Genomic DNA, 22,125 nt, shown 5'->3' with positions numbered 1-22,125 from the left:
GGCACCCCTCTTGTCTGTGCATAGGTGTCTGAGGTTAATGTGCCATCAGTGCAAAAAATTCTCGTCCTTTCAAAAATTCCCTGATCCACGCATAAATGTAGAACTGAGGACGTAATAATGACAACTTGTTTAGTAGAATGGAATGTTCAATGCTGTCATAGGCCTTAGCAATATCGAGCGTCACTAACGCTGATACCTCCTTGTTGTACATTGCAAGGCGAATCCTACTTTCTAAATCTACATGTGCAGACCATATTGAGCATCCATTGCGGAAGCCTATTTGGGAAGAACTCAAAGCATTAACCTCTGAGATATGCTTTGAGAGGCGGCCATGCACAATTCTTTCTATTAATTTTACTAGATTCGAAGTCAAAGCTATCGGCCGAATGTTTTCAACATGAAATCCTTTACCAGGGTCTTTCAAGAGCAATATAATTTTCGCCACTTTCCAGACGTGAGGCAGCCATGCAGATTCTAATGATTCATTAACCAGATCCAGGAGATCCTGAGTGAAATCATTTGCTAAAATTTTGACCATACCTACCGTAACCCCGTCCCAACCTGGAGCCGAGTTTCTCATGGAAGAAATCACAGATAGTAGTTCTGACCTATCAACTTCAACATACTCTGAGCAGGAAATGGGAGCGTGCAAGGGAACTCTGCACTGCTCCTGGAAACGTAATGCTAGTCCTTGCGCAATTTGTTCTAACTCATCCTTTGCCTCCTGTGGGGACAACACTACTGAACTTAATGACTGTGAAAGGTGCGAGTTTCTATTTCGTTCCATGAAACGATACAAAGCCTTCCTGTGCTTAGGGTTTGACAAATAATTATTTAAATTTTCGTTGTACTCGTCCTTTGCCTGCGCTATGGCTCTTTTGAATGACGCCGAACAAAATTTGTAGTTTATCCAGTTTACTGGGCTCTGGTTATAAGAGAGGCTTTTCCATGCTGCTTTTCTACGGCGGAAGGCTTTCTCACACGCGTCATTCCACCATGGGGATGGCGACTTATTGTTTACTGTAGACCGCACAGTGAACTGGGAATCTACAGTAGCATTCGCGATTGAGGAAAATACCTTTTGTGCTTTGTCGGTCCTACATGAACAAAGGTTTGATTTGAGGGAGGAGCGTAGCGAAGCTGCATATTTGGCGTTGTTTACTAGTTTACGGTCCAAAGTTCTATCTCGTGTTGTGCTCATCATGATGGTAAATGTTATTGGAAAGTGGTCGCTAGACGTACCACTATCTACTGTGGACCATCCTCCTATACCTATCCCACCTGCTGCCAGGGATAAATCGACGACAGATTGTGAATTTCCGCGCATGAAGGTTATAGCCCGAGAATTGCAGCAGCGCACAGCATTTGACGACATCCACGTCCATAACAGCTGTCCACATGCGTCGGAGTAGTTATCCCAAAGTGTATGGTGCGAGTTAAAATCACCTGCAATAACTACCCTATTAGAATTTGTAAGTAATCTGTCAAAATAGTCTGAGCTACGTACACCTGTGGGGCAGTAGACGTTAGCGACTGTGACAGGGCCACAATGCGGCAATGTGATATCTACAGCCAAAATCTCACACTCAGGATTCATTACTGTTTTGCTTATTTTTGCCCGGTGACATAATTTTGACGATATCAAAGTTAATAAACCACCGCCCCTACCGTTTACACGATCGGCGCGGAAAACATGATATTTCTTTAAGGTAAATGACTTTGCGGGGGAGAGCCAAGTTTCTTGCAAAAGCACTATGTCTGGTTTATGTGTTGAAAGGAGAAGATATAAATCTGGAAGTGAAGATATAATAGAGCGACAATTCCACTGCAGAACTTGTACACCTGCCATGATTACTTATCTAAAATTGAGGCCGCAATAGCCTCTTTTAACACATCGGTTTGCTGTGAAACTTTGGAAGGTCCTTTTTTAGTTTTGGTCTGAGAAATGGAGGACTTAGAGGGTGAGCTAGAAGCACGGCGCTTTTGAGTAGGGCATGCCATTTCAACATCATTAGAGCAAAAACTTTTGCGAGAAATGCCTACAGGGACACTGTCGATTGGGTGCACTTGAGCCAGCACTAGAGGAGAATCTGCATTTGAACTTTCAGTACAGGTTTGAGATGAAATAGATGCTGGAGTCAGCACAGGTTGAGGTGGGCAAAGTGACTGGCTACCAACAATACTAGACAAAGCTTCAGTAAAGCTGGTAAGCATACGGTCAACCACGACAGAAAGGGCTTTTTCAACCGTTTTCACAATTGCGGTAGACAACGTGGTCTCAAAGTCTGGAGTAGAAGGGCGCACACAGTTGGCATAAGTGTGCCTTTTCCGATCAAGAAGGGCATAAGCATCTGCTCGAGAGCAACGATTCTCTTGAATTAATTCTAGTAACGCTTGCTCCTGAGATCGTTTCTCACAACTGGGGTCATCAGCCGAGTGCTCGTTACTGCACAGACAACAGCTAGGTCTTGCAGCGGTACAGCTATTAGAAGAGTGTCCTTCCCCACACACCCTGCATCTTGTCGCAGACTTACACGCTCGTCCACTGTGTCCAAATCGCCAACAGTTGGTACATTGAAGGGGGCGAGGACGTAGCGGGTCAATGCGATAAATAATTGGCCAAATTTTTAACTCAGATGGACACATGAGACCGGCAAAGGTTGTTATAACTGACTCTGTAGCAACACGCACCCCGGCCACTATGCGAGAGCAGCGATACACTGAAAGAACACCAGCTCCTGCGTCCTGAAATTCCTCCAAAATTTCTTGAGCAGTAGATGCAGGATCCACTCCACGCACAATACCCTTAGTGCAAGCCAGCTGTTCAGGAATAAAAGCTTTTACAGGAATCGATGTAAAAGAACTGCAGCGTAGCAGATCTGACACACAATTAATGTTGCAGATTTGCAAACTATACCTCTTCTCCCGAAAGGTCGCACCTCAGAGATATCAAGGTAGTGATCCGTCAGAGTTTTGAGTTGCTGCTGAATAGCTTTCGGATTTTTCATTTTCAGCATTCCATCGCCTATCGGTATGAGTGCGACAGGAATCACATCGACGCCATTTTTTGCAAATGATTCCAGAGGCAAGCTTTCATTCGGCAGGCTGGCGAACCAATCTGGCGAGCCCCCTCCCGGGGTGGTGAAAGACATGCCTGTGCGCAAGGTAATGACACCTTTACATTACCATACCAAATCCTATAAAGCTAGCCTGAACCCTGATCAAAACCCCCCTGAACGTGGAAAGGCCTCACCACGAAGAAGCTCAGGCACCGAACACCTTGAGGACTCCCAAGACAGGCAGATCAGAAATCGACGTCTTCTTATTCTGTCTGGTTCTTCCTGTCTTTCTTCGTCGCAGAGCCGTTGGTATCCGAGTTGGTCCCATGCTGCCCCCGAAATTTTCATACTTCGTTTTTTTCCTCGGCCCTTTGTCGGTATCAGCCTCCTTCCAATTGCAAGACACAAAATGGATATCTATAGATTATGTTTCCATTCAAGTCCAATGAAGACACTGTTCCCAATGACGTCTCAACCAGCACGACTGCAAAAATAAAAATCTGCACAGATAGTACAGAACTTTTTAGTCGAAGGAAAAAGCACCCCGGGCCAGATTTGGAACCCGAAACTACCGCCTGGCAGGGATAGTCGCGCTACACACTAAGCTAACCAGGACGACTAGCAGGAGGACGAGAACGAGTGGATCATTACCTCGAAGTGGAAACGATATCAGTACAGAGTTCGCTATGTGTCTGGGTTGCTTTCCGTATGTCCTAGATAGTTTTCCGCACGTCTGCACACTTTTGCAGCCGATATAGTGCATAACCTTCTGCTGCTAATGCGAATGCAAACCTACAAACACATTTCCTAGCATCAACACAGATATTGAACCCACCAGTGTTCGATAGCAGTGAACAAAAGAGCGCGAGGAGCCACTGTGGATTCGCCAATATTTGCATGGCTCAATTATATGGACACCGCTAGCGCATAAAGCTCTCCGAAGCTCTTAGCTAACCATCATCACACACTCATGCGTTCACTGTGGACAAAAATAGACAAGTCTGTGCGTTTGTGCGGTTCAGGTTGTATTCAAATATTGTGTTTGCAGCCTAAAAACTGATGTCATACGGCTTATCGTTACAACGTACAAAACCATCATATAAGCCTGGAAAGCTATGAAGGTATATAGGTATGCGTGTAAACGTACATATTAATGCGACCACGCTATCCCTCGAGGCCGCGTTGATTCCAGTAACTGCATGGACTAGAAATAAAGGAGTAGCTACTCATTATAGCATCCGACCGAACGTAGCCATATGGCTACAAAGCGAAACTATACAGAAGTTAAAGAAAAACTCGTTCTGGTTCGGGGCTTAAACCCTGGACCACCGCCTGTCCTGAGCTGTCGCTCTACTCACTAACCAGGATGACTAGCATACTTAGGGAGGAAGCGAATCGATCGATAATTTGAGGTGTGGTCTGTGTTAGTTGAAAGTAAAGGGGAATCCCGTAAGGTGGAGTCAATTTGTAATCAAATGGCAATTACTCATTAACCATCCCTAAGATATTAGATATCAAAGAATCATTCCTTTTCGTCATTTTCTTAACATTTTTTCTCCCCACTGGCGGACCTGACTTGCCTCTGTAGCTCTCATTGACCAGTTGACTCCCGTTCGCTTAGAGAAAGAGCAGCTGCTGTCTTGCAAGGTATTCATCGCTCTCTACGTATCGCCTCCCCTAGTATAATGTAATGCCCCGCTCACATTTCTGGCATACAGAATCAAAATGACCGAATAACACACCTAGTCCCCTAACATCGGTAACCAATGTCCACGAATGGGCAAAGTTGTCTGTGAGTTTGTTTTGTATCAGATCTTGACTTTTCTAAACCCCTTTCTTGATACGCTGAACGTACCCCAGGGCACAAGGCGTAACAGAGTCCATCGGTATTCCTACATTTCTCAACGTTTCGTTAATGCGTGCGTGTATGTGTCGTCATACAAATCATCTCGCATCCATAGAAATGACAAACAGGAAAGGTAAGCAACTCCCCCGCAACAGTGGTTCAACCACGGTCTCGAAATAACAATAGAGAGATTTAGTTTACCGTGATCTGCGATCCGCCACCGCGACTCTCTACCGCGCGTGGGCAGGGCGCTCAAGCTGATTGGTCCCGACGCGGCAGGTCTGTGTGCCTACATTCAGTATGTGGCGCCATCTATCGGCGTCAAGGGGGGTCTGGACATGCGCAGTGGAACGCGCGGTGGCGGATCACGGTAGCGGATCGCGGGTCACGGTAAGCTAAAACTCTCTAATATCATGCATGCGAAGAAAAGCGTAAGATGCAAGCAGTAATTTCACGCATTATGCTGACTGCCAAGACAAGTGCGCCACGACGCGACGTCAGCAACTTGCTTTCACATTTCGCACAAATTAAAACTAAACTCATATTTAATATGTCTCATGATTATCAGCGTTGTAAGACGCCTAAAAGCGGGCGATTGAACAGAAACCGTTTTCACGTGCTTGCGTTTTATGTCTTTTTTATTTATTAAGGAACAACTAGCAAGCACACTAACTAGTTAATTCCCTGTCGTGCAGTAGGCTTAAGTTTTTAACACACGTTGCAAAATCAAAGAGCTAGTGTAGGTGAATCGTATTGCGGTTCCGGCTTTCACAATTATCGGCACCTGCGATTTGTTATTTCCTACTTTTGTTTTTCTCAGCAAACAAAAGGAAGATCAGAAGCATAAAAAAGGAGTTATTCTCGGGCACAACAGTCAATCATATCTTTATTTACAAGGCCAAGTTTTGTGGCATGTGTAGTGAATTAAATCAAGGCACTCTGGAGCTCGGTTTTTTTTAACCATCCGCTCATTCACGCATAAAGGGAATTTTTGAGAAGAACTAGAAGAACAAGACACAGCCGAGTTCCCCCAACTAGCCGTCACGGAGTTTAGCGATGTGATCCTTCTGGAATATTGAAGGGACGACGTGCCTGCGAATAAACAAACACAGCCTTTACTATCGCACAAAATATAAGATGATAAGCAAAGTTTCTGGTATTTCAGAGAAAAAAAAAGAACGCTGGAAAAAAGACGGCGAAAGCACGCACGCAAAATATATGCGTCTATCTACACAAAGAACAAAAAAAAAAAAAAAACAAATATTGCATGATGCTAGATGCCAGATAAGCTTTTACTACAAATGTGAGCAGCCCTGCAAAAGGTAATTTTAATTTCTTACTCTTTCTTTGCGGCTGAGAAAAAGAATAAATACGAGTGACTAAAGCCGCGCTGGTGGCGCAGACCATGCCAACGGGTTCATCCTTTTATATGCAGTTTCAGTAATGAAGCTGATTTGTTTTCAGCCTATAGAGTCATATCCTACAAGTTGTGTGTGCTAAACCGATAAGCTCTCTCTCTGCTAGACCGATAAGTGCATTATTTCTGTAGTCACTGACCTAGTCTTGGGACAGTGACCAAACGGAAGCTATCCACTCCTCCCCCTGTGACATTCCACGTTCACAACATACGTGCATGTCATCATCATCCTCATCGTTAGCCATGAAGTAATTTTTCGCACATGAAGGTTTCACTCATCATTTGAAATCAACCCTGCCCTAGGTCAGATGTGTCCCGTCAAAAAAATTCCTTATCTAATCAAACCACTGACTCTAGCCGCCCCCGGCAGCTACATTTGCTATATACAACGGGACTACCGCACCTTGGAAAAATATCCCGATTTCCTTCTATATCCCCACTATAACTGACTCCGCCTCTGCCCACCTCACTCTATTATTCCTCCATGCACCACTGACTTTAGTAATAGTTTCGCATTGGTTACCAAGGGAAGGAAAGCGTATCAGAGGGCGGCAGAAAGTTAGGTGGGCGGATGAGAAGTTCGCAGGGGTCAAGTGGATGCAGCTAGCACAGAACCGGGTTAATTGGAGAAATATGGGAGAGGCATTCGCCCTGCAGTGGGTATAGTCAGGCTGATGATGATTATTATTATTATTATTATTATTATTATTATTATTATTATTATTATTATTATTATTATTATTATTATTATTATTATTATTATTATTATTATTATTATGATGATGATGATGATGATGATGATGATGATGATGATGGTGGTGGTGGTTTATCATCAGCGGTTCTCTGTCAGCACAATGGTATTTTAATATACGGCACCACCAAAATGCGGCGTACTTTTGAAGTCTATAGACTTTAACGAAGCTTCGCAGTGAGCGATCAGTGCTACTCCTTTGAGCATGCGCGTACCTTCTGTAAAAGGTCGGGAAGTACTGGGCCAAGTAACAGTAGACGACGAACGGCTGCGGGCCGAACCAAATCTCCTCGAGCTTGTTGGCCACGGCGAGCACGATGAGCTGAGCGGCGCGTGCTGGCGCCATCTTATTGCTCTTGCCAGTCGGGGGTTTGAAGCTCTCGATCTTTCCTAGCGTGTCGGTGAAGCACTTCTGGCGAATTGGTGTGGCCACGGGTCCCGGGCAGACCATAGTGATGCGGATGCCCTTGTCGAACACCTCTGACCAAAGGCCCTCGAAGTAGCCCTGCAGGCGCGACCGACATCGAGGTGTGATGATTGGTCAGCACAAAACAGTAGATGTATGGTCTACATAGCGGCATTTTTTTGCTTTCCTACATGCCTGACCACAGGTTGAAGGTTTGATGGTGATTACAGCCTTACCTTCAGAAAATTAACAATGCTGAAAATAACCGCGAGGTGTACGTAGAGGTCCGCAAGAAGGAAAGGATGGCTTGTTTACTCGTAAAGTGATAATATAAACAATATGACATTGTTGGAATAATTTTGAACCAATAATATCTCACCAGGATTGAATGGTGGGGGCATAGCGGCTCGGAAAAAACAAAGCCTAACGTATAAGAAAAGGATTTATGAAAGGCACAGTGACAAGCTTAAAAGGGCAACTCCATAGACTTTTTTCATATTCACAGATGAAAATGAAATATTAAGTTCATGTATTGCATAGTATTTATTTCCTCTTTATTTCTTGAAATTTCTCATTGCGCACATTAAACGAGGTTCTTATAATGAACTCGAAAGCGTTGAAAAACCGCCTGAGCCGTTTTATGACTTGGTGCACTTAATACCCAGCGGATGCGCCTTTCAATTCCCTGTTGTGCACATCTCATTGTAGTCAAGGTACCTCAATTAAATCACACTGTATGGATGCTACGGCAGAAATGATTTTGGTTTTACAATAATTTAGCTGCGCTACCATGTATGGAGGCTGTCTCTTTTTTATTTTGCAGCCTCCTACGCCAATCTTTTTTTCAACTTCTAGCAGCCCACGTACAGGTGGTGAGTGCCCGCTTTCGGTGGTTATGCAAAATGAATTGTTTTTAAAATCACTTCCTCGAAAAATGCAATCGGAGCAACGGAAACCGAAAGTGCATTCAACTTACATGCAGAGCTGCTTTCGTCCCGTTGTAGGTGGCTGAATCAGGCAAGCCTGCAGAATAAAATATTCAAGGCAGTGCTAATCCGTTGCCATAGACAAAAAGTGACCTTGTGAAGCGACTAATAAAGATAATACGAGATGCAGCCTGAACACTCAAGAGTTCTCGTAGTATGCTCATTTGCGACATGGTTTACGAAGTGTTTGTAAACTCGACCCATCCATCAATCATCCTCCATCCACAGCAGTTCGGTGTGGGCGAAATTTATACGCCAATTAGATGGTGCATGTACGCATAAAGTATATATTCGGCCTTCCAAAGACCGAGTGAAATTGGAGCAACAAACAGAACAGTGCCACAAACACACCTATGTACGCGAGGGCCCACGTAGATAGCGAAAAGACTCGCAGCAGTGCTAGAAATGACGATGTACAGGATTGGCCAAAAGTTCCCATGTTATAGTGCTTACTTTTAAGCAATACAGCCTGGCACATAGCACTTAATTTACTAAAACAGATAACAATACTATCTGGAGTGAAAATAATATCACCCCTACCCTCTACAGAGATTTGTGACCTTAGAGGTCTTGACCAACCCTGTAGGTATATTGAAGGCGTTAAATCTTTTCTCATGAAAGTGTAATGCGCGGATTGTGGCGTGTCCTAAGCAGGCGGAATTGAGCCGCGCATGAACGGGCAGGTAGGACCACTGAAATCTATGCTGCTGTGTTACAGGGTAAGCGACGATCTGTATTTTGAGTAGAGATGGCATTCCGCACACTTGGACTTTTCCTCTGTGAATTAACACACGAACAGCAGAAATCACTCAATAGATCATGTCATCTCATGTGCGTCACACATTGGTTTTGTTTTAGATTATTTTTTACATGGAGAAACTAAGGCACGGCATAGCTCAGACAGGTCCTTCAGCTCCACCATACTCACCAGCTGACCCTAACCTATAGACGCACTCAGCGTCAGCATCGCATTCAATATTGCTGAACTGTTTTGATGTTTTATTAATGAACGCGACAATGAGAAACGTAGAGTGAGCCGTTCTTCACCCACCTATCTTGGGGGCAACACTGCTGAGCACAACCACGTGACCGCTCCTCCTCTCGAGCCAGTGCGGAAGCACGGTCTGCGTCAGATGCACGTGGCTGAATACGTTCAAGTCGAACATGGCCTTGTGTACCTGCATGCATTGCACACCGACCCCGTACAGTTATTACAGCGCAAGTATAAGTTGTTCAACATGCAAAAAAAGCTGCTCCATATGCGTCATTCACGGCAAGCAACATTTTCACTATGCGCAAACTAAATGACGGCGCCTCAAGAGATCTGTCTTAAACCCACCACGCCATTTAAAGCTTATACCTCCTAACGGTCGACGTTCGCATAAAGGCAAGTCACGTTTTCACATCTATTGTCACGCTCTGCGCTCTAATAAGGCTATGAAATTATAGGAAAACCAAGTGCTATTGAGCCCAAGGGTGCAAGCTGATACTAAGCAAGAAATTGGTAGAAACAGAGAGAGAAAGAGAGCAATAAACTTCACCTAGCGGGAAAAAGCGATTGAACTGTTACATCCTATAGACTTAGGCTAAGAGACACACGCTCGCCACAACTTATCATGATGTATTGAATTTATGCGCCTTATGTTCTCATATATTGAGATCTCTGTTCATACCGCTGCTTAGCCCGTGAGATTAGCACACACTGTAATAATGCAGTAACTGCGCTTAAACGGGTATCAGCATGCACTTCGTTTATGTGCTGAACTTGTACACTCCCCCAAAACAAATAGCGTCCATCATACTTAGAAATGTGTGCTATAGCATACACTGTGTTTAAGGTGTGTTTAAGCTGTGTTTAAGCTGTGTTTAAGCTGTGTTTAAGCACTTTATGTGCCCATCACAGGGGACCAGCATGCACTTCTATTATGCGCTTTATGCTCATCACATTATATTGCCATTAATTATGCTTGTATATGCAGACGCTCTCAGCCCACAAAAAGAGAGACAAATGGGCAACGCTCCTGGTACTGAATTTCTCACCATGCTGGCATGACCATGGTGTTCACCAGAAGTACCAGTACATTCTCACGTTCGTGAATGGCTAGTATATGAGAATTACTTCAGATTTGTTTTCCCTTGGCCACGTTCCTTGTGTGGCTTACGCGGTCCCTACACATTCACGTAACCACGCACACCGAAGAACATACAGCAAGACGCACAATGACGCTGTTTTGGTTGTGATCCAACTGAAAGCAATAGAAAACACTCGAGAAGGTGGTCACCTCCATTTTGATGTCTTCGAATTTGGCTGCCTGGGAGCGACCGGCGCAGTTGACGAGAATGTCCAGGTGGCCGAACCTGTCCAGTACCTTCTTAAACTTGTTGGCGTGTTCGTCGAAATTTGTCACGTCCATGGGAAGCACTAAGACATCCTTTTCGCTCAGAAGTTCCTGCGCTGGAAACATCGACCGGTGATTTATCGCAGGCGAAAAAAAATTTCGGTGATAAGCTCGACGCCTACTGTTTTGCATGTCGGCTAGGCGCACTGTCTGATAGGTGTACTTCGTGAATGCTAGCTCGTTACAGGATAAATTAGCACGTCACTCAGTACGGCAGGGCACAGAAGACGAAGTAACGTCCAACAACAGTCGCTGCAAAGTACGTTCCCTGTGTTCGCACTTACGGCGAGAAAGACGGTATACGCGCAGCAAAGTATGAGATGAGCGCACGTCAACACTCGACTTAAGGTTTCGATTAAACAGCAGCGAATTTCACGCACTTCAACTTCAACTGTCTTCTGCTTTCAGAAAGCGCGCTCTCACTGACCGCAGAGTGCAAAAAGCGATTTCCCTCTATTTTAGTTTTAATCCCAGCGAAAGAAGTGTGCAACTAAACGAGAGCCATCGGGGTTTTTTCGAAGTAACAGTCGTTACTTCGCTCAAAGTGCTACGGTGTTTTCAACGAACAAAACTGGGAAACAATGCAGCAAATGCCACTCAAACGACGATTTATGCGCACGACTTCACAGCAAGCCATCTTGTGCCTTCTGTAGTAGGATACAACTTTAAAAAAAAAAACTGCAGTTACCAATTACCGACAATGGGCAGTGAACACGGCTGAGCTGGTCAGTAAACATAATCGCTTTTCAGTATTTGACAGTACCGAAAAAAGCCAGAGGCATCGATATTATTGCGATTTCAATTTGGTCTGAGGTGAGCTTTTTTATTTGAGTTATCAGAACAGCCATAACGGCGGACTATTTCCTGTCGCGGAGGAATTGTGCCTGTTGGTTACAGCATTAAGTTGTATCCAATTACAGCGCGGCATCGCAGATGCATGGCGTTTGCGAAACAGTTGACTATCGTCATGACAGTAGGTTTACACCATGGGTTAAAGGACCTGCTTCCAAGTTGTTTGCCGCTATGCTCTTCGTGTGCATCCAACCATAAGCAGAGCTGTCCTGCTAACAGTGGCAAACACTGCTGAAATCTAGTACCAGCAGGGGCATGGCTTCGATGTGCTCCCGGACACAAGTGTCTAGAAGACAACTTTGCACGGTACCTCAGAGCAGCGCCTTGCTCAAAGGCTGGGATGACCACTGTAATATAACTGTACCCTGAGATCAGGCTCCTGGGGCCGCATTCCGAGTTTGCGTTGTTATTGAAAGTTCCCGTATCTCCCCGACGTCAAGTCATGTGATTGGTGGTAAAGATGAAAGTGGTAGTGACATCCGGTTCCGGCATTTCCCCCAATCAGATGATTCGAGGTCGGGGAAATAGCGACACTTTCAATAACGACGCAAACTCAGAATACGGCCCCTGTTCTCTTTCAGTTCATCGCTGTGAGTGCGTTAATCTTTGGGCCCCTTACCAATGAGCGTGTACTTGACGTCTTCAATAGCCTGCTCGTCGATGTCCGAGAGGGCAACCTTGACGCCGTGCGTGGCGAACTCCAGCGCCATGGCACGACCCAGGCCGCTGCCGGCTCCCGTGATCCATGCCACCTGCCTCCTCAAATCGGCTGAAACGTGGTTGGAGAAAAGGACATCTTGTTCATTATGTTCACGTTGATATCACATGGCTGATAAAGTTATAAAGATAAGCGCCAAGATATAAAAATCTGGACGCTACTTTTCTTTTCTCATCGCCGTTATGCATGGGTTGTGCTCTAAGCATCAGCCTTGGTCGTGTGTGGGACTTGTAGAGTTCAGTCTCCATATTCGTGATAAGAATATGAGTGGTTGTTCCATGAAATATCAGCTGTTTCTAGCAAAAGCGACGAATTCTTCAGATGCTAAAGCAAACGTGCAAATATATTTTTAGCCCTGAGGCAACCATACGTCAGTCTAACACACATTGCACTTACCGAATTACCGAACAAGCATGACATAGTTGTCGCTTTTCTGATTCAAACCATGAACTCAACAGCACAAAGAAGCAATTTAAAATTTTAACACTCTTCTTCGTGCTGGAACTGATCCCAGCTATTTCGCATCCGCATTTAGAACCAGCGAAAGCCTCACGACACCATGTATAACCGGAGGTCAACCTGGGCGTTCGCTCGACCTTCAACGAGCTAGAGGTGACAATGTGGCTATATAGCTTAACCAACCACCTGTGGTGTACCAACACCTGATCTTTCACCTTTGACGGCAGATACTGCATCACGCATTTATTCTTGTTGACGGCGTCCTCGACTCTATAATCTCGCCAATTAAATCGCTACAAAACCATGTCTAAACCTAAGCCTAACCAAAGCGAAAGCAAGCAAAACGTTTCGCTTCGCCTAACTAGGTTTAACATGGTTAAACCTCAGCCAGTTTTTCACCTGCACAGAAGACACGTATCCAGAATGCATGCACATGCCAATGAACACGGTGGGAAGATTGTGAGTCCCGGATTTGCTACTTTCTAATCCCTACTCAGCTTTCGTACATCCTATATACTTCGTTTTGCTTAGTTATATACCCTTGCTTCATATTCGTTATATCGCTCGATGTCTAACTTATTATATGATACCAGTCGTCAGGGCGCAGACTTTAAAGTATAGTTTCTCGATGCACGCGTTTTCGAAGTGTTCTTTTTCTATGCCTAGTCTGTCAGCGGTTATGCGCACTCCGCTCCTATTCCCCCGGATTACGTCAAACTGAAAAAATATATTTGCCGTCCCTGTTACTCACATTATTTTACCGTAAAATTGTAACGAACTAAATTGAACCATATCATTATATTTGTGAGAGCTACGCCACATTCGAGGGTACTTGCATCGTGTGAAAAGCGCATTACTTGTCCTTAACCAGCCAAAGTAACCGGCCTAGAAATGCGATACTTAGCCATTAAGCTCGGGAACGGTATGGTATGGTATGGTATGGTATGGTATGGTATGGTATGGTATGGTATGGTATGGTATGGTATGGTATGGTATGGTATGGTATGGTATGGTATGGTATGGTATGGTATGGTATGGTATGGTATGGTATGGTATGGGTATGATATGGTATGGGGCGGGGGGGAGGGCATTGGCATGGCATGGTATGGTATATATATGGTATGGTACGGTATGGTACGGTACGGTATGACGTCCTGAAACTCAGTTTGAGCTATGAAGGATGCTATAGTGAGGAATTCCTTGAATAATTCCGACCATTCAGGGTCGCCCTTAAATCAAACAGCACAGCACAAAGACGGTTTTGCATCTTGTCTCCTTCAAAGAAGGACCACCGTGCCAGAACTCGCTCCATCATATTGGACTCGGCAACAAAGCGCCAGAGCAACTAAGCCAACGCGGTGGGTACCTTCTCTGGAACAGTTCTTCAAAAAAGGAGAATTTTATGGCAAAGCAACACTCTTTAAAGGTCGATTGAGTACACTGCATGTTCGTTTATTTTGTGTGTTGGTTCTTAATTCATTCTCGCTCCCTCGGACACAGCCAAGCAGTGCAGCGCTTTTATTGCGCTCCCAGAGCTCAGGAGGCCGCAATTAAATAAAAAGGCCATTCGTCTCATTGTCTAAATCATACAGAGCAAAAGTACCCCGGCAGGAGTCCTTCCACGCACCAGGGCAAGCAACAACGCGAAAACCCTTCTGGTCGAAAGCGAGGCGCCTCGACAGTCTTCTTAGTGCTGACCGCAGATAATGAGCACTCCATATGCACTAAAATGATTATGAATATATGCGCACGAAGCAACTATTTGTGACGTGCTCTCATTACCGAGAACAGCCCTACAGTTGCACTACAGCGCTCAGTCCTTACAACTGAGTGAGTGAGCATGCGTGCACAGAAAATGACATGCACGTCTTTGCAGCGAGTGATAAGGACTTGCTGCCAAGAGCCTTGACTACAAGCCCTTATCACTCAGACAGCTTCAGGCATGAGTTGACGGCTTGCAAAGAGAAACAAGCATGTCCGGAAACAAAACAACCACGCCGTTGGTGGAGCCAACGGAGATAAGCCAAGTCTACCTATCTTGTTGAGTTTTTACCGCGCTGAGCCTATCACTAGCGAATTTTTGCATTTTCTATGTTGGCTTTAGCTCCGACTTTTATTATAGTCTATACGTGGTTGTGCCGGCTTGTAGATATGCAGCCAATCCTTGATTTTGGGGAATTAATATACGCTTATTTTTTTTTTACAAAATCTATCGGTTATCATACCTTAAGTCTAAAGATGTGTCACTGATGAAGCAAGGCTATCAGAATAAACTTAATTAAATCATAAAATAAAATTCGCCGTCAAGTCTGTTGATGGGAAAAACCTTTGAAGTTCTCCGCAGGGACTTTCAAAGAAAAATAAACATGCAAATAAACCCCGGTAGACTACGCAACCCAGAAGTAGCAATACTATAACGTTCTTCTCTGAACCACATTACAGATGTATCGCGTTACATGTACACTTCCCTTATTACATAGCGAAATTGCGTTTTTATTTCATCTGTAGATTTCAGTCGTTGGACCGGGACCTTATTAATTCCCTACTGAAAAACCAAAAGTTATACGCGGCAATAACCTCATAACATCTCATCTACGTATTCGTATATACTCTCACACGGTGCACATCATTATAATAAAATATCGTACATATTTATGATAATGTACAAAAAAAATATCAGATCTTATGTAATTATATGCGACTTGTATGTGATTTCTTATGTGAGTTGAGTGAGATTGTGGGAGAAAATGTGAGGGTATTGCCTCATACAATTTTTTCAGTAGGGTTAGCTCTTCGCTTTTGCGTATATATGTCATGAGTTACATTATTGCACAATGTCATAGGCCGCAGGTGTGACTCTGAGAACAAAAACCTAATTAGTCTTTTTTATTCACACAAATATAAAAGGTGAGCTTGGTGCCGGATATCGGCTACTCTTTTTCGCATTTTTATTGACAAATCACACTGGCAATGAAATATAATTCGCAACGCCAGAAGTAGCAATACTATAACGTTCTTCTCTGAACCACATTACAGATGTATCGCGTTACATGTACACTTCCCTTATTACATAGCGAAATTGCGTTTTTATTTCATCTGTAGATTTCAGTCGTTGGACCGGGACCTTATTAATTCCCTACTGAAAAACCAAAAGTTATACGCGGCAATAACCTCATAACATCTCATCTACGTATTCGTATATACTCTCACACGGTGCACATCATTATAATAAAATATCGTACATATTTATGATAATGTACAAAAAAAATATCAGACCTTATGTAATTATATGCGACTTGTATGTGATTTCTTATGTGAGTTGAGTGAGATTGTGGGAGAAAATGTGAGGGTATTGCCTCATACAATTTTTTCAGTAGGGTTAGCTCTTCGCTTTTGCGTATATATGTCATGAGTTACATTATTGCACAATGTCATAGGCCGCAGGTGTGACTCTGAGAACAAAAACCTAATTAGTCTTTTTTATTCACACAAATATAAAAGGTGAGCTTGGTGCCGGATATCGGCTACTCTTTTTCGCATTTTTATTGACAAATCACACTGGCAATGAAATATAATTCGCAACGCAACATATCTACAATACGCAATAAAAAAAAAAAAGCAAATGCTCACGCTAGACATAATATGAAATAAGAAATAAACTGTATTATTGAAAACAGTGTTTGGCCATAGCGTTCACCCCAAGCACGAGGTCACGGGTTCGATCCTTCATCTCCAGCGGCCTCATCAACGAACGGGGACGTGTGAAAACGCAGGTGGCACACATTAGCATTAGATCCCTATAAATGAGCCCTGGAGCCAAAGAAATATAAGAGCTGAAATCTTCCTTTTCACAAACTTTTGCGAGTGCGTGTATATGCATTTGGATTTTCGCAAGACTTAAAGAAAATTCTCCATTGGTCGAAATTTACCACCAGAACTGCGTGCTTCCGAAGGCGCGACTTCGCTATGCCGGGGAAAATTTTTATAAATGGCATCCACGCTACATACAGGCACATTCACAATGCGAGCGATCTGAAAAACCGAGGACGCTCGGCGAAGCGAGTGTACCTTGGAAACATAAACATCTCAGTATAATAATAACAGTACCTGACATACTTGGATGCCAGCACTTCTTTTTTACGAATAGTCACCCTTACTCTTTAACTGAATCAATGTTATGACTAACTCAATCACTTTTTTTTTTTCTTCGTGTGCCATATAAATAAGTAGTGCCCTTTGCTCAGTAAATGTGGTCGTATCACGTTCAGGTAAATACGGTAATTACAAACGTATAGCCTAATAGGTAACCCTAAATACGACCCCTTTCGTTCACCTGTTCTCTTTAACGGCGCTATCAATGCGCCGAGGACATCGATATCAGTATACAGAAAACGCCACACGAATCTTTACCTGGCGAAGTACCAAAGTGCTCGGCGAAGATGAGGCTCCAACAGGCGTCGGTGTGGTAGCGGAACCAGTAAGCGAGCGCCGCTAGGACGATGCCCGCAACGCCCAGGGCCACGAAGCACAGCATGGCCTCAGTAAATCCTCTCTGGAAACCGAGACACCCACACTGTCTACCCGAACGTTTCAGATGCCACGAAAGCTCGCAGCGTTATCACTGCTATAGCTCTAACCATACACATTCCCTGCTTTCTTATCTGCCCGCACGCCCGCCACCGCGACTCTCCGATCCTCGGATCGGGAGCCACGACCGCATTTATCTGGAGCCCGTTATCCACTCTGGCGAGTCCTCACGCCGATTGTTTCAGTTATTGCTTTCCGGCCTTTTTTGTCTGCCACGCATAAGCCAGCTGTATTGCTCATCGCGAGCTCTCGTAACCGCTCCAGCTGTGAAACTTCCCGCTCAAATCTAGCACTGCAAAGGCATCACAAAATTAGAATTAGCAGTATAATGGATGGATGGATGGAATATAGGAGCGTCCCCTTTGAAACGGGGTGGTAGCAGTAGCTATCATGCTGATTTTTCTCCCTATATCTTAATTATTATCTTAGATTGGTTAACTATACCATCATTCTATTTATTGATTTTTGTTTCTACATTACTAACATTATGCTAACAAGTTCCCGCGCCATCTATGGCGAAAAAAAAAAACTAGTTCTGATTGGGTAAAATCTTTTTATTTCGCAATAATTATTACAAAATTGTGATACGAAGTGCCTACGTCTTAAAAATTTAGCCATACGAAACAAGAAGACGGTACACGATGAGGAGTCAATTGGTACAGCATGATTTAAACGAAAGCCTGCGCGGCAGATGAGGCACGGAGAATAATGAAATTGTCCGAACATTTCTAATAGAACTATGCAGTGTACAGACTGGGCAGTGAAGTATCCTCAAAACGTGACAAAGAGGCACTTTCCTTTTATCTAGAGGGCCCTCCCGCCGACAGCGGACACAAAGCAGTGTACTTGACGAAACCGATCAAAAAACGTTGCTCTCACTTCGGTTTCATACTTACTCGGTGTTCATGTTCATGAAGAAAAATAAAATAAACTCTTTCTTCCTCTTTTTCTTCCTTTCTTTCTTTCTTCCCTTCTTTCAAAAATGCAGACAACCATCGTTCAAGTGTTCAACAGATAAAATTGCTGTGATGCAAACGGTTTTCGGCAGTTGCTTTTTTTTTTTGTTTTGTTTTTTCAAGCCCATTTGATATTTTGAGCTTTCGGGTATTTACGGCATTTTTTTTTCCTGGTCACGTAAAAGCCAAATTAACGAGAAATCACTCTATTCAGCAGCGATATAACCACTCAACCCGCTTTCATAAATGCCCTTCCTGTACAAAAAAAAAAAAAACTGCATACCGAACCCTATAAAATTTATACTGGGTTTGTCAGTAAGGTACTTCGTGCAATTCGGGTTTTTTTCATTTCCAATTGCCATGCGAATTCTGAAATAAACAAGGCGAACAGTGTTTTCTGTAATCAATTTTCCTTTTGCGTTTTTTTTTTTTCTTCGCTTTTCGGGTATTCCATATTAAAATGCATTTTTTTTTTTTTTTTCACAGTCGCATTCTATTCGTGTTCGTAAATTTCAGTATTCTCACACTCTAGCTGCAAATTTTTTTTTTGGGACTACTTCAGACACTGTAACCCAGAAACTTGTACTGAAATCTCGCGACTGAAGTTCTCCCGCTGCTATCCTACATCGGGTTCTCCGGGGAGTAGGTCCAACCGAAGTCTTCGGACGTGTCCGAATGCTCCCAGTCCCCACGGGCTTAAAAGACTTTTATTTCCTCTTCCGTGAGGAAAGAGGTCTGCCAGTTCAGACGCGGCGGGAGGAGCGGGTTTTCTTCCTGTCATGGGATGCCTACTACCTCTTGCATTGTAAGCGGAAGACAGCGAAACATGTTTTACTGAAATACAGTACAGCGACAATATTCTGGAACGAAATACGAAGGTTCTCCGAAAGCCAGGTCGTCACATGGCCCACCTCCGGAGCTTAAGATGTACCCTCGGAGTCCGCCATACTGGGGGGCTGCTATAGCTACGAGGCCTCTGGAGTGCTCGGACGGGTGTGATGGAATGTTTCCAATATCTCAAGTGGGCAATGCGCGCACTCAACACTCCGGAGTCGGCACTCAATTATGAATTGGATTCTAGACGGGCCAAACCTATCGTTTAATCCATATCAAAGAAGACCGTCCCTGCGGACGACAGTCAACTTATACCCAACTCTTCGAAGAGTTGGGTATAAGACAAACGAATTCGTTCATCTTTATCGAGGGGTCTACCTTGACTCATTTCTTCCTAATTATAATTTCCATAATTCAGACTTCTGATTTTTTCTCGCTTGTGGTATAAATATTTTGCCTGGCCTTAATCGTCTCTTAACTCAGGATTTGCTCGCTTCAAACTTCAAGTTTCTCTCCACCTTTTCGTAATTCTTCTTCAGTCGATGGCCAGCCTCTACCCTGTTGTTACAGGATACAGCCCATCTCTTATATACGGTACCCCACTCCCACTTGCACCATTCTTCACTCAAGGGTGGGTATTTTCCGTATATCGTCTTGTGTGTATGTTACCTTTCGCTTTGGTACATCCCTAGAAATTCCTTGCTTGCCTGTCAGAATCGACCAATAGGAGCGCAGCTAACTGATCAATTTCTGAAAGGCTTGTAACGCATCGTTGCGCAAAAGGGCCCCAAATTCTTTTAATTTTTCTTTCACATCAATTACACCATTACATATACAACTTAACAGTTGCTGACATGGTCAGTCGTTCGCGCCGTACAGCAAGCAAAATTAGTACTTTATATTTGGTTATACCAAACGAGACAGAAGCATCGAAAGTTTTGAGCTTTTAATTTGTCAGATGGTTAAGTTTTTATTTGGGCAAACAGAAAAGCCTTAACTGCGGACTACTATCGGTCGCTGAATTGAGCGTCACCGTGCGCGGCGGATACTGCAAACTTGAGCTATATGGGTTCTCCTTCCCAATTGTCTTCTTCTTCGAACTTCCTGGTTTTACGAAAGCCTGAGAGAAATCAATGGCAAATTGTTTATGAGCAAGAAATATGTACAATTTTTCTAATAATATCAAGCCTAAGAGTGGTTCGGTTTTAAGGCCTGTATTGGATATTGTTGAACATATCTCCAACGTTCGCAGTCACAGCTGGCGACAAATCTCGTCCTCGCTCCTTTCGAGCTATATGATATTCCAGAGGAACTTGAAGAAGCCACGTTACAGGGCTTATATTTGCAAACTTCCTGGGCTGCATGGTTTTTTTACAAAGTCTGTACAGTGTGTTTACAACTTTCGCTGGCAAACTTTATGGCGGCTCGCGGACCTTCTCTGCGGCTACTCGAGCATGGGATCTGCCCACCTACAGCAATACAGACAAGTTGACAAATTGCAACTGTATTCTCTACCTTGGTTTGGTGTACTCTCACAAAAGCAAACTTGAATATGCTACTTACCATACAGAAAGGTACGATTGACCGTATTGGAAACATGGAACAGATGTTTACTACGAGAAATTTGCTTCCAGATCACTTAAAATAGTTTCTGTAGTGCATGTTTATGAATTCCGCTTACTGAAAATTTCCAATCTCTACTCTCCTAACGTTAGACGCATTTTGATGCAGCAGATGCAGCTAGACGAGCGGAGCGCGCCGTCGAGCGAGACGCTGTTTCCGTTTTTCATCTGTCTCTGTAGCCCGCTGTCGTTTCCTGGCTTCATCGAGACGGCGTGGCTTTTCTTTCTGTTTATCAGGAGCGAGTGCCTCAGCTGACCAAGCGCGAGCATTTATATACCCATCGTTTTCCTCCTCTTCTCTACTGCGAGAGAAGAGGTGACAGCAGCGCCTCCACTCGGTAACAGCGCGCCGTGCCTACCGACCGCCGCCACACGACGACTCGACTTCGTAGCCCATCTCTCACAGCTGGTATAACGTCACAGTGACGTCATCATCTCATCCGCGGCGCACCGTGCCTACCGACCGCCGCCACCAGACGACTTGACTTGGTAGCCCACCTCTCGCAGCTGGTATGACGTCACAGCCATCTGGGGTCATTTAAAGGACAAACGTGCCTACCTACCGTGGCTACGTGCGAAGGGCTGAAAATGGGAGTAGTATACTTTGCTGTCGCAATAAAAGATGGCTGGCACAGCGTTTCCTTTAATCAGCTTTCGTTCGTCCACGACGCGATTGTTTATAAACAGCTCTCCGCAAAATGGACTTGTACAGCCTCGTCCACTTCTAGCTGTAACACGCTCACCGCCTTCAAAGCGTTGTTGCGTTCGAACCGTCCACACAATAAAGCTAAGTGGCAGACCATGTGAAGCAGCACATCCGGGTCCCCGTGTGCGTGCATCGATTTGCATCGATATGTGGCTGTTTCGTACGTAATGTTGATTTGAAAGCAGTGTCTGTGTTATAGCTAGAAGTGGACGACCCTGTACATGATAAACAGTAATATTAGGAGCCGTGTAATCATAGCAGAAAGAAATTGGCCATTCAGACATTTCATTCAATTTACACAAGGCCACAAGCACTTGAGCGATTTCGCAGCGTTTAACTTTTATGTCGTTCCATTTTGTGGCTCTTAGAGGCAAATATCCCAAGATATTGGTATAGAAGTATGTCACAAAGACAAAAGAACCGAGCATGTCAACAGTATGTAATCCTTTCATAGGAAACCGGTGAAAAGTAGTGTAAAAAAAAAAAAGAATCTTCATTATCAATTTATTCGGAGGAAGTGCGAAAGT

General features: G+C 44.1%; 1 protein-coding gene across 1 annotated transcript; it reads right to left on the bottom strand.

The window, feature by feature from the left end:
* Positions 1-5,779: 5,779 nt before the first annotated feature.
* Positions 5,780-17,735, bottom strand: LOC146176067 (dehydrogenase/reductase SDR family member 7-like). Its single transcript, XM_084582391.1, has 7 exons — positions 17,304-17,735; positions 12,336-12,485; positions 10,748-10,920; positions 9,517-9,643; positions 8,456-8,502; positions 7,289-7,578; positions 5,780-5,997 (listed from the first exon to the last, which is right to left on the bottom strand). The coding sequence occupies exons 1-7, from the start codon at positions 17,425-17,427 to the stop codon at positions 5,940-5,942; spliced, it is 969 nt and encodes a 322-aa protein (XP_084438517.1). The 5' UTR covers positions 17,428-17,735; the 3' UTR covers positions 5,780-5,939.
* Between the last annotated feature and the right edge of the window lie 4,390 nt (positions 17,736-22,125).

The sequence above is a fragment of the Amblyomma maculatum genome, chromosome 10 (genome assembly GCF_055883805.1).
Source record: "Amblyomma maculatum isolate TAMU_Amacu chromosome 10, ASM5588380v1, whole genome shotgun sequence".
In the NCBI taxonomy this organism is placed as follows: Eukaryota; Metazoa; Arthropoda; class Arachnida; order Ixodida; family Ixodidae; genus Amblyomma; species Amblyomma maculatum.
Note: the sequence above shows the minus strand (reverse complement) of the source record. Positions and strands in the feature narration are given on the sequence as shown.